The sequence below is a fragment of the Phlebotomus papatasi genome, chromosome 3 (assembly GCF_024763615.1).
Source record: "Phlebotomus papatasi isolate M1 chromosome 3, Ppap_2.1, whole genome shotgun sequence".
In the NCBI taxonomy this organism is placed as follows: domain Eukaryota; kingdom Metazoa; phylum Arthropoda; class Insecta; order Diptera; family Psychodidae; genus Phlebotomus; species Phlebotomus papatasi.
Genome location: NC_077224.1, coordinates 85,308,335 through 85,322,580, shown reverse-complemented (window position 1 = coordinate 85,322,580; position 14,246 = coordinate 85,308,335). Strand labels below are relative to the sequence as shown.

General features: G+C 32.9%; 1 protein-coding gene across 1 annotated transcript in view; it reads right to left on the bottom strand.

Annotated features, from left to right (window-relative positions):
• Positions 1-14,246, bottom strand: part of LOC129806147 (fibroblast growth factor receptor homolog 1) — a 103,292-nt gene that overhangs the window by 26,038 nt on the left and 63,008 nt on the right. The window contains exon 7 of the mRNA XM_055854524.1: positions 11,961-12,126. Coding sequence (XP_055710499.1) covers positions 11,961-12,126 — 166 coding nt within the window. The remainder of the gene's footprint in view (positions 1-11,960; positions 12,127-14,246) is intronic.

The window sequence follows — 14,246 nt, the reverse complement described above, 5'->3', positions numbered from 1 at the left end:
AGTACGACAACATAATCCCATCAGTTCCCAATTTGCGAATCATGTAACAGTATCTTCGAAGATTCCTTAAATCATGAGAAAGGTGACTGATGTGACTTTTCCAGCTCGGCCTGAAGTCCAGCCAGACCCCAAGATACTTAAACTCTTTGACCCTCTGAATTTTCATGCTGGAAAGAGTGGTATATGCAAAATTTTTGCGGTAATAAACCGATTATGAACCGATAAGTAATTTTAATTCAATCCTACTTTTAAAACCATTTTGTGGGATCTTTTGAGTAATTTATCAATCGGTTCAAATTGGTTGAGAAGTGGTAAACGGTTAATGATGCGAAAATACTTTTGAGGTCTATCATCAATGTCACGAGTTCGAGCACTTCGCTTTGCCACCCCTTTTAATCATCGATAAAATATATAGGGGAAGGTTTCGCACCTTCGTAACGTCGCAGGTTCGTAAATGAAGATTTTTTTCCAAGTTACTAAATAAATATCATCCATAGTCATATATTCTTATAGATAATCCCACATCTCACATTTCCGGACAACCTTGGGAGGCTAGGCCTTTTTTCCTGGGTTCTAGAAGCAAAAATAAAAAATGGGCCTAAAATCGTAATTCCGATGTGTATTATTTTATGCATTTTTTCACGCTTCAAGAGTCTTTTCGAAGAAAAACAACATTCCAAGTTATAGAAGGTTTATCAGGGTTGATATTTACCGTGAAAATCTTTCGCTAGAAGGGGGTGGAATTGTGGGCGAAGAAAAGTTCACAAAGATTGCCTCCTCTGCAGGTTCGTAAAAATATCAGTCAAAATCATTGACTACCAACTCTGTGAATTCCAGACTGTTTTGGGACACACTGTGCACGATGCTCTGGATATTTTGACCTATCCAGAGATTTCACTGAACAAGTTGACAAGAAAATTGTGATATTACAACGATTACAACATTTTTCAAGAAAATCTCGAAGAAAAACACGCACTTCCACAGCAAAGTGAGACTTCATCGGATGTTTTTGTTTCGCTTCTGTCAAATCAAACATTAAGCCTAAATCTGCTTATGGTAGGTGTGATTCTTTCATTGCCCATGCGGTGCGTTTTAAGCATTTTTCATACAATTTGCTTTGTTTTCAAGCGGAGTTTTCCTCATTTAACTTTAAATTAATCACTGGTAATTCTAAGAATCACTGATGTTCAAAAAATGTTCTGTAAGACAAATTCGAAGTACAGTGCTGTCTCTCTATATGCACACTCTCTATATGCACAGCTTTTGTGTCGGTTGCATTTAAAATCAATTTGTTTACATTTTGACAAAGTAATAAAGAAAATTATTTTCTTGGTAACTAATTTTTCGTGTTTTTAATTTCCTTGATTTTATTTTTTCTGTCTCATATTATATTTAAAATAACACGGGAAATTCTAGAACAATAAAAAAAATGATAATTTATTAAAAGAAAGAAAAAAACCGTTGGGAATTTCAAAAAAAGTTGTGCATATTCAGAGAGAGAACTGTCAAAAAAAGTACCCAAACTGTGCATATAGAGAGACAGCACTGTATTAGAGAAATTACGAGGATTACAATAGGTGTGATTGCTTCTTTCTGATTTGTGTAGTGATGAAACTAGACTGTTTAAGGTAGATGTGATTCTTTTGTTGCCACTTCGATGTATTTCGAGTATTTTTCATAAAATTTTCCTTGTTTTAAAGTGAAACTTTCCACATTTCATTTTAAATTGATAGCTTGTCATTTTTGAAATTAGTTGTGTTCGAAATGTTCTGTAAGACTGTTTGGAGGTGTCAGAGAAAATCCGAGGATTACAATAGGTGTGATTATAAGAGAATCACACCTAACCGAGCTCTGAACTGACTGTCAGAATGCAGGGAAAACATGGTTTTCCGAGTGTCAAAAAACATGTGTTAGAAAAATAGCTTAAAATTGATCTTTTAATGCGTGATACCTTCTAGAAACAGTGAAAAGAAGTAGATGAAAGTTCCATCTAAGTAGTGATGCCCAAATTTTTGTTTCCGGTGTAACGTTTCCGGGGAAAATGAGGCCTACAGGGGTTGGAAGAAATGGTACGAAGCATTCCGGTACCGGATACATTCGTAAAAAATGCTACTACATTTTCATTTTCCTGTAGAGGAAAATCCAAGGACTTCCAGGAATTTTGTGAGGCAGAATTATGAACCCAATAAGTGAGAGATTTTTTTGACATAGTGATATAATTAATTCGGTTTGTGTGACATTCAGTAAAAAATCTTAAATCTTTTTTTTTAGTACGAAGGTTCAAAACCTTCCCCTATAAGGATGGGATACAATTAATTCTACGAGATTTTAATTGAGACGCTTAGAGCAGAAGGGGACTGTTTTAATAGGGAAATGCATACAAAGGAGACCACTTCTGCTCTGAGTGTCTCAATTGTCTTGTACTCAATCGAGAGATTTTCTTTCGATTCAAAATTCAATTCAATTTATTTGAGTAATATGCTGAGACATCGTTTTTGAAATAGTCATCACTGAGCAATTTAACAGAGATGCAGTTACATGATATAACCCATATAGGGTAGAGTCAGTACTTTTTCGCCAGTAAGCCCTTTTTCGCCACCTAAATTAAAATCTCATTTTAAGAGAATTATGAGTTCGTGAAACGACGAAATGAGTGGTATTCCGTGACCTCTAGCCTAAAGAATCAGAAAACCATATCTTGTGCTCCACCGACTAGATTATTTGCAAGTTAATTAAAGAAATTCTCGACAATATGAACAATCACTAAAAAAGTATGGAGTTCTTAAGAAATCTGTCAACGCTCAGAGAAATTTTTTTGCATTATTTTATGTTTTTGCTGTACAGCATTTGATATTTTTTCACTGAAAGTCAATTTGTTATTAACTAAACTGTGTTCTATTATTATTTTTTAGTAAGGTTTTCCAAAAAAATAAAGATATACGAATGTGGTGAAATAGAGCTTACCTTTTCGGCTGTGTAAGTACTTTCCGCCACTCATTTTTTCCAAGTATTTTGCAGGTGGCGCACCTCGCGGAATATAGTTGAAACAGGCATGATTTTCGATTAACTTTTCTTTCGAATAAGAAATGCGAAAAAATCATTTGAAATACTTTAATAATTGTCTGGTATCGGTGGTAAATATGGAAAAGTACTGTGCCATGTATTTTTGAAGGTTATCGAAAGCTGGCTGTTTATTAAAATTCACTTAAAAACACGTGGCGAAAAAGTACTTACACAATGGCGAAAAAGTGTTTACAGAGTGGCGAAAAGTACTGAAACGTGCATTGTTGCAGAAAATGTAATTTTTCAACCAGATACCCAAAAATTCCCGAGAAGTCTCTGGGTTTAATAAAGACACAATGCTTCAAAGCATCTGTACACGAAATTTCATTTTATTTCGATAAAAATTATAAGAATTACAAGGGTATCAAACCTTAAGGTGGCGAAAAGTACTTACTCTACCCTAACCATTGTAAAATCGATATTTTTGATGTAGGATGCGACGTAAATGGAAAACAAAATCCTTCGGGTGGTACTTGCTATTTGTCAAGTGGTTTCATTTACAGTATATGCAATTAATATCCATCCTTGTACCTACCACGATTATATCACTAAGACTTTTTCGAGGAATTGCTATAATTATTCCGGGAAGGAATGTTCACATTGGAGTTCTCACTTGGCAGGAATTTCTAATGAAATTCATGGAAGAAATTAAAGCCTACGCAATTACTCAAATTTCATTGGAAATAAAAGAGGCTACATCAATTCCTCAATGAACCTTAGTGATTTATTCTGTCTCTTATTTATCTGTGATATTTTTAGACAGATTTTTTTTTGCAATTTTTCCTGTGACAATGCAATGGGACAAACACGTGAAACTCATTAATTTTGTACGCCATTTGGTCTCCTGGTTTTCACCATTTATCAATTACTCAAATAACATGACATATCACTATAGTAGATATATTATTTTTGTGCACAAATAAAAGCGAGTAAATATACATATTTGATGAGCCCTACTAGTGACTTTTTGAAACAAGAAAATAAATAATAAAAGATATTAATATCTGAAATATGATTTATTAAATTTTTCGTTTATGTACGGTCTGATGGAATGCAATATCTGGTGAAAAATGGATTAACTCTTTCGCGTCATTAGGGTCATATATGACCCGGGGAAAAACAATTTTTTTTGACTATTTACATTAATTGAAAGCTATCTGTTTGTGCACGACATCATAATAGAAGGGTGTAAGATTCTTGGCTAATTTTCTCAAGACTCCAGATATTCAGGAAAAGAAAATATTTTACATCAAAAATCACGAATTTCGAACTTTGTGAAATTACTTTTCTTTTACAAAATTTTTTATATTAATTTATTTTTTTCAGCAAAAAGTTCTTTAGAAACACAAAATAGAATATCCAAAGATTGTATATTGCATATTTTGATATAATAAACTACTCTCAATTTTCCAGAAAAGCGCGTAGAATTTTCTGGGTCATATATGACCCTATTGTCCCCAAGGGTAACAGTGTTTTCGTCCCAAACCTATAACGAAATGTAGTTGGGACATTGTTTTTCTTTGTGAAATGCAGGTGGGACATCTTGCTCCTGGACATTTCATCTTATATCTGATGAATTATAACATATTTTGCAATATTTTAGAGTATTCTGCAAGCGTCCCATATTGTGCAATTGTATCGTGTGTGAATAAATATGTGGATAAGTTTATTTTTGCCAAATACCACTCAAAATATTGTGACAGTGACTATTCAAGGGATTACCAGGAAGATTCCTTGAACACCAGGAGTACAGTGTTCATCAAGACAATCCAGTTTGCCATGGTTTTGGCCAAATTAATAACTTAAAGCAAAAAAAAATCTTAAAAACCCCGTGATATATTTGAAAATGGCATGTACACTTCCCTTGAGGACAATAGGGTCATATATGACCCGGGGTTTTTCCGAGTTTTTACGCAATGGAATTTTTTTTCCTCTCTGAACTATTATATTTGATCATAAAGCATTAGGAAAAACTCAATTTTACATAAATTCATCTGCTGAATAAAAGTGTGACGCGTAAGAGTTAAGACCTTTCTTTTTGATTCTTTCAATTTTTATTCGCTACAACCGTTGTATCGAATAAACTTTTAAGGAAGCGGAAAAAGGTGTCAACCCGTTTTCAGCAGATAGCGGAAAGTACTCCCTTCGAACTTTCATGCCTTTAAATTATATGACTTTTCTTTTATTTTCCTAATAATCTTACACAAAATTATTTTGTAATTATCAATAAATATTTAATAGAAATGTGTAAGTTTGTTAAGAAAAACACAAGAAAATTCACATTATTCGAAGGCATGAACGTTTTTTTTCTAGTTTTGTCGATTAAACTTGAAAACTTAAACGGTAAGAGATATCGACTTTTGACCTCCGGTGCCTCTATTAAAAAACATTATCTCCAGTAGCTTTTTCCCCTGCCCACGCACTCTGCTCTATCCCTCCTAAAACCATATTTTTTCGTTTTTCTCAAAATTTTCTAAAGACTTTTTTTAAAATAATTTATTGGTATCTTGTGGAGGTATCCTAAAGCGAACATTTCATCCATATATACCCATTTACCATTTTAAATTATTGAATGTCAAAGCTTAATTACTTTGGAGAGCTCATTTTTCATTCTAATGAAAAGATGATCTTTATGATAATTAAATCATATTTTTAGGAAAGTATGTTTTCATTTGGTCCTAAGTTTGTTTCCCAGCTAGAGGTCAAATAGTAAGAGATATCAACTTCTAGTCTTTGGTGACCAAACATAATTTTCTGATTTATGAAGTTCTTTAATAAGTAAGGTAAAGTGATATAAGTTGGACATAGTGTTACAAATTGGACAATTCGCCGGTACAAGTTGGACATGGCTTTTTTCTTGATAAATACAGTATAAAATTTGTTTTTAAGCACAAGGAATAAAATTATAAAACTAAAGTATTAAAAATATACAAATAAAAATAATGTACTAAATTTATCAAGAAAAAGAACCCTGTCAACCCTAGTAAAACAAAATACTCGCAAAAATCATGCGAAAATGTAATTCACAGAGAGCTCTATCTCGTAAGTTCGAGTATTCCGTAAAGCTGGAACGATTCATAGAGAGAAATCTATACAATTGCTTGTTGTTTATAAGATCCAGGAAAGCTGGGCTAAACCTTTAATCTGAAGACTGTTTTAGCACTGAGAGTGAGAGAAATCCGAAAAAGTTAAAATAACATTCCGGAAATGTTTATTTTACCCTGCATTATTGATCCGAAATCGGTGTAACTATTACCCTTTTTAGATATATTATGGGTTAAAGTTGCCCTTTTTCATATTAAATTTACTCTTAAAAATATGTAAAATTAACATTAAAAACTGTTGATATATTTTTACACCTTAAAAGTGTTAAAGTTATGAGGAAAAAATGTTATTCGCACCCCGTTTTTCTCTCAGTGAGGGAGTTAAGAGTGGTAAAGGTGTTAAATGGGGGATTGCAGTCCTGAATTGATTTTGCACCAATTAAAAATAAAGAACTGTTGCGCCTATTTGAGTATTTTGTGGTAGATCCGATCACAGAATCTGAAAGGGTAGTACCCTTAAGGCAATTACCTGAATAAGCGCCTTGGTCACTACACTGAGGAAAAAAAGAGGGTGCGATTAACTTTTTTTCCTCATAACTTTAACACTTTTTGGGTGTAAAAATATATCAATATTTTTAATGTTAATTATATACCTTTTTAAAGATAAAATTAACTTGAAGAAGGGTATCTTTAACCCCTAATACACCTAAAAAGGCTAACAGTAGAAATATTCTTACACTGAGAAAAAAAGGGGGTACGATTAACCTTTTTTCCTCGTAACTTTAACACTTTTTAGATGTAAAAATATATCAAGATTTTTTAATGTTAATTTTACACCTTTTTAAGAGTAAAATTAACATGAAAAAGGGTAACTTTAACCCCTAATACACTTAAAAAGTATAATATTTACACCGATTTCGGATCAACAATGTAGGGTAAAATTAACATTTCCGGAATATTACTTTAACTTTTTCGGATTTCTCTCAGTGTAGGAGAAATCGCCACTACTGTGAGAGACATCTATGATGTTAATTCAAATACCAACTAATTATCTCGGATCTGTTGAATTGTAGCCAAATCCGAAACCTTTTCAGAATCTCCAAATTTATCAAAATATGGCAAAAAGCTTTCTACTTTCTGTCACTTTGAGCCATTACTCTTCTGTAATTATTGTGATGCCCACAAATTTTCAAACTTTCACCCATTTTTTCCCTGCATTTTCAAAATCGTCATATTTTGTCTACCAGTGCCACCAGTTCATACTGTATCTGAAAATAATTCTCAACCACCTACACATTTAATGGGAATGATATTCACAATATTGTTCAGATGAAGCAAAATCGATGAACTTTAAAGTGAATTTGATATTTCCAAGAAATCTTTTCCAATTGAAAATGCTTTTCCACTAAATTTTTCACACATTATCTTTTGATGGAATATCAAACTTGTTTCAGGAAAATAATATATTCTTCAGAGGTTTTTCTTGAGAAACAGTAATGATTCCGACCTTTGTAGTATTTTATATTGCGTATTTTTCTAACTGTATCAATATCAAAAAACTAGAACTAGAAAATAAATTTAGAAAGGAAGTTTATACTTGTCTACCATACCTATTAAATATATTTATAAATTTAATATTAAACGAATTAAAGCTGAAAATCTATTTTCTATTTATAAAGGAAGAGAAATTTGTTCATGTCCCTAATAAGAACAGAAATTTAATGGAAGTCAAGTTTTAATGCAAGTTGAAAGCGTTAAAATCATCCCGTAATTATCAGAGAGATAATCTTAAGAGATAATTATTTTAATTATACAGGAATATACAAGATAATTGAGCTGTAAAAGGAGAAGTATTTTGAATTACAAACTCTTAAGAGAAGAACAATTAGTCTGAATTATTGATTAAATTAGAGTCTGATACTCAAGAAGGAGTTTCATAATTTTAAGTAGTTTAAGAGCACAAGGTAACCCTAACCTTCCTTAAGAGTCCTTAACCTTCTTGAAAGATAAATATGGACAGTAACACGAGTGGCGCAAATTTTAGTTTTCTCAGAAAAAGGGGTAGCAAAGCGCTCCAGGCTTTACGAAGTACTCGAACTTGTGACTTAGATGCTATCCTTAAAAGTACTTTCACATCATTTACCTTTTACCGGTTCTCAACCGATTTGAATGGATTTATGTCACTTAAAACATTGCCTAAAATACCGTAGAAATAATATAATTGAATTTTGGATAAAAATTAATTATCGGTCATGAACCGGTTCAATACCGCTCCATAAACGATTGGAATTACGACAAGATTTAACGACTGTGGATGGTAATATATGTGGAAATCTGAAAAATCAGTCAAAAAATTAGCAATTTTTAGCTAGCGACAAGTTTCGATTAATGTAAAATCTTCTTTAGGCTCTATCAAGATTGAAAAAAATAAAAGAGGAAGATTGAAAAAAAATGTTCAAATAGAATGAAAAAAAATTGATTTGACTTTGGTGACATGCTAGTATAAGTTGTAGTTTTTACTTTTTATCTTTATATTTTTCCTCAGAACAATTTTTTTCATTCAATCTGTACAATTTTTTCAATATTTCCACTTTTGTTTTTTTTCAATCTTTATAGAGCCTGAAGAAAATTTTAAATAAATCGAAACCCATCGCTAGCTAAAAGTTGTAGTAAGTTTTTACTGTTATTTTTTTCGATTTCCATACGACGTAAATCAGTTTAGGCTTATGAAGAATTCCAAGACCTTTCCAACGATCCCAATCATGACTTTATTCGGTTGAGAAATGCGCTCTCTAAAGTCTTTTAAACCCTTGACCTTGAAAATCGTTACTAGGAAGGATTCACCGGGATTTTCGAATAACCTTTAAAGTATACCCAATAATGATTTAAAAAAAAAATAGCTGGACACGTTTTTGAGTCATTCTAAAAAACTCCGTTTTGGGTATTGTAAGTAAAAGTCAATAATTTAGTAGGGGAAGGTTTTGCAGGTTCGTACTAAAAAAGGAGTCCAAGATTTAAGATTTTTTACTGAATGCCACACAAACGGAATCAATTATATCACTATATAAAAAAAAAACTCTCACTTATTGGGTTTATAATTCTGCCTCACAAAATTCATGAAAGTCCTCGGATTTTCCTCTAAAGGAAAATGAAAATGTAGCGCAATTTTTTTCGAAGGTGCCCTGGTTAACTCAGCTTCGTACCACTTTTTCCCACCTGTGTAGGCCTCATTTTCTCCGGAAACATTACACTGGACACAAAAATTTGGGCATCACTACTTAGATGGAACTTTGAACTACTTGTTTTCACCATTTGTAGGAGGTATCACGCATTAAAAACCAATTTTAAGCTAGGGTAGAGTCAGTACTTTTCGCCACCATTAAGCTTTAGGGGCCTGGTAAGGTGTGATATTTTTGTCAGACTAAAATGAATTTTTGTACAAAGATACTTTGAAGCAATATCTATCTATATATCTAGGATACGTCTCGAGAATTTTAGAGAATCTCATTGAAAATATGCATTTTCCCCAATTATGCTTGTTTCAGTACTTTTCCCCACCTGTTCTAAAACGAATTTCAATTAATTAAGAGACGTAATAACGTATTGGAATATTAGAACAGAACATATTATAAGTGTTGAAATGCAACTTATTCTTAAATGCCTTAAATTAGTTGTCTTATATTAGGTAGCGAAAAAGTGCTTACATGGCGAAAAGGGCTGACTCTACCCTATTTTTCTAAAACATGTTTTTTGACACTCGAAAAACCATTTTTGTTCGACATTCTGATAGTCAGTTAAGTACTTGGTTAGGCGTGTTTCTCTCATAATCACACCTATTGTAATCCTCGGATTTTCTCTATCACTTTCAGTTGGTCTTACAGGCCATATTTCGAACATAACTCTTTTTAAAAATTAATAGCCAACAATTTAAAGTGAAATTTGGGAAGTTCCACTTTAATTTGCATTTTGCATTAAATGCACTTCGGTGCATTTTGAGAAATAGGGGAAACTGGGACACCACCAAACACGGGGTAGAGCCAAACACTGATTTTTATTTCTTAACTACTTGGATTTTCTCGAACATTTCTTCAGTAGGCAAGCATCCCTGTAGTGCCTCTAAATTCCTACACTGAAAAAAATCCGAAAAAGTCAAAATAACATTCCGGAAATGTTAATTTTACCCTGCAGTATTGATCCGAAATCGGTGTAAATATTACCCTTTTTAGGTGTATTAGGGGTTAAAGGTAACCTTTTTCATGTTAATTTTACCCTTAAAAAAGTGTAAAATTAACATTAAAAAATGTTGATATATTTTTACACCTAAAAAATGTTAAAGTTATGAGGAAAAAAAGTTAATCGCACCCTCTTTTTTTCTCAGTGTATAGGTCTTGTCCTTAGAAGTCGAATATTTGATTAAAAATCGCAGTGTTTGGTGCTACACCGTTTTTGGTGGTGCCCCAGCTTCCTTTACTCAAAATGCACTGTAGTGGCAATTAAAGACTCACATCTACCATAAGAAGTCTAGTTTCATCACTGTACAAATCAGAAAGCACTTCTCACATTTATTGTAATCCTCGTATCTTCTGTAATAGCCTCTACACACTATGAGAAAATTCTTTAAGAAATGCCTTTATAAAGAAAAATTTCCCCTATCCTTGCAGGCAGAAACGTCAGAATCTTTTAAAAAGGGAAATTTTTGACGAAAATTGCTTATAGTGTGTAGACGCCATAACACCATCAATCTGTCTTACAGAACATTTCTTGTACATAAGTGATTCTTAAAATTACCAGAGTGATCAATTTAAAATAAAATGAGGTAAATTCCGTTTAAAAACAAAGTAAATTGCATGAAAAATGCTTAAAACTTGGGAACTGTAAAGTGCTAGAAAACGTGAATAGCATGATTATGGTGCTAATTGCAATTAAAAGGGGAAATTTTTCTCCTAAACATTTTTTTTAGCAGACTGTTCTCAAGTATTTCTGCATTATCGACTTTTCTTCGTGCTGGTTCCGGTTTAGACTGTTTTCTTCAGTCATCGCTGTGTTCTAACTCCACCAAACAGTCATGTCAAGAACTAATACTAAGGAAAGTCGATAATGTAGAAGCACTTAAGAACTGTATAGTTATAAAAAAAAGTGAATAGCACCATTATGATGCTATTTAAATGAAAAGGGGAAATCTTTCTCCTGAACATATTTTTTAGCACATGATTGTTCTTAAGTGCTTTTGCATTATCGACTTTTCATTATGATGGTTTCTGTATCGACTGTTTTCCTCATTTCTCATCGTGTTCTTGAAACACCAAACAGTCGTGACAGGAACACAATGAAAATTTAATTATTCAATTTAATTTTTTAATTATTTGAAAATACCGAGGTACTGAAAAAATTGTAATAGCACCATAATGGTAGTAATGATGTTTCTTTTAGCACATGACTGTTCTCAAGAGCTTCTGCATTATCGGCTTTTCTTCGTGCTGATTCCTGCCTCGGCGATTTTTCCCATTCCTCGTTCTGTTCTAAAACCACCAAATAGTCGTGACAGGAACCAACACAAAGAAAAGTCGATAATGCAGAAGCACTTGAGAACAGTAAAGTACTAAGAAAAACATGTTAATTTTCATAGGAAGAGTATCATAAAGAATGTTTTACATAAAATCATATGATTGTATATGGTTACTTCGTTACTTCATTGACTTCAAACATTAAAATACAGAGTCAGAAATGACTTTCATCATAAAGTTAATGAACTGAAAACATGTCATTTATTGAGAGGAAAGATTTGAGGGTATGGGGGGCGGAGGTGTCTATAGAATTTGAGACAAATCTGTGAAATACAAGATTCATACTCACTCTTGAGTTGCTTCACAGCCACAATACGAGCACCACCTTTGCTGCCAATATTTTCAGCTTGAGCAATGAAAACACGTCCAAAGGCACCCTTTCCTATTTCACGTCCAATTCTGAGACTTGAATGTGGAATTTCCAGTGAATCTGCCTCCCCTCGCGCTCGAGCTTCCTACAAAAAGGAATACTCTTTGATCACATTCTCAAATATCACGCAAAATTCCACAGTTTGGCATGTCTCATGATATTAAAGTCTTATTTTTTTGCTTCTTTTCCTTCTCTTGTAGTTCAATTTTCATCCCACAAACTTTCTTACAAGTCCTCACACAAGTACCATGTTTTGCATTGTACTGAAAGTTTATTTTCAGTAGGTTTTGCCATAAGTTTAATCAGATTTAAAATTTGTTGTAGTACCACTTGCTTGCTAATGGTTGAGCTTTTTGACTATGCAAATTAGTTAAAAGTAAAGAACTTTTAATCCTCTACAGATGTAATTAAAATAATTTGCATCAAACTTTGGACTGCAAATGGTATTTATTAAATATTTAAGTTGTTGCCAAAAGTGCAATTTTGTAATAATGGGCATATGCAGTTGAAAGACATTTGTTTTAAAAAAATTTGTGTAACTTAGTTCGCTAGAGAATGCTGACTTGTGGGGGGGGGGGTCACCGAAGACCCGAAGTCAATATCTCTTGCCGTTTGGCAACTAGGATGATGAGAATTTAAAAAAAAAGTCGATTGTGGAAACTGCTTGAGGAATGCATTTGATAATTTGTAGTTAACTTTACTGAATATTTTGATTAAAAGATGAAGTGTTAAAAAATTGAGAACAGTTGCCAGCGCCCCTCGTGGCAGAAAACAATGCCCTCATGCGGGGGATACTTAAAGGCCTACAAGATCATTTACAATTAGGATTAAAGAACAGTTTCAAGTTTAAAAGAATTAATGATTCCACTGAAAATGGAGATGAGCAATGTTCAAGAGCTCTTTTGCATTTCTATCAGTAATCAGTAGTGTCACTGAACTGTATCACTCCATTATATGTGTCTTTTTTTCTGAGAAATCATAAGGATTATGAATTATTCTCATGTCTTATTTTTAGACACAAGTCAGACAAGATATCAACAAAAAAATGATTCCATGAATATTTATGTAGGAGCTTAATAAAGAACACTGTCACCCCATAAGATTTTCATAAAGCTTTGAACACTGAAATTCTCTGCATATGTACACTGTGAGTTTCACTTTTGTAGCCTTTAGGGCTTTAAGTTTGACGAAAATAATGCATTTTCTTCTAGAATACAGGGATATTGTGATCTTTTGAAGGATATTTCGGTGCTATGCCAATGAAAAATGAATAGTTTTTGGCACATTACTGTTCTAAAGTGCTTCTGCATTATCGATTTTTCTTTGTGTTGGTGTCTGTAATGACTTGAAAAGTCGGTAATGCAGAAGTACTTGAGAACAGTATAGTAGTACTAAAAAAAAACAAGAATAGCATTGTTATTGTACTATTACAATGAGGAGCGAAAAGAGAAATTTTTCTCCTGAACATGTGTTTTAGCACATTACTGTTCTCAAGTGCTTCTGCATTATCGGCTTTTCTTTGTGTTGGTTTCTGTAACGACTATTTAGTGGTTTCAGAGCACGGCCAGAAATGCGAAAAACAGTGGACACAGAAAGCATTTCAATGAAAAGTCGGTAATGCAGAAGTACTTGAGAACAGTAAAGTGCTAAAAAAAATAGGAGTCGAACAATTATGGTACTATTCAAATAAAAAGTGAAAAGGGAAAATCATTCTTCTGAACATGTGTTTTAGCACTGTACTGTTCTCAAGTGTTTTTGCATTATTGACATTCTCTATATTTGTTCCTATCACGACCGTTTGGTGGTTTTAGAACATAACGAGGAGTAGGAAAAACACTCGAGATGGGAACCAACACCAAGGCAAGCTAATAATGTGGAAACACTTAAGCACAGCAGTATGCTAAAAAAACATGAATAGCACCATTATGGTAATATTTTTTCATTGAAAAATGAAAAGTGAAATCTTTCTCCTGAACATTTTTTATGACTTAGCTGTTCTGAACTGAATTGGTTTTAGAATTGACTGATTCTGGCGAGACAGAAACCAACATAATGATAAGTCGATAACGCAAGAGCACTTCAGAACAGTCATGTTCTAAAAAAAATGTTTTGAGGAAAATTTCTCCTTTTCATTGGAATTAGCACCATAATAGTACTATTCACACTTTTTAGTACTTTACAGTTCTCAAGTGCTTCTGTATTATC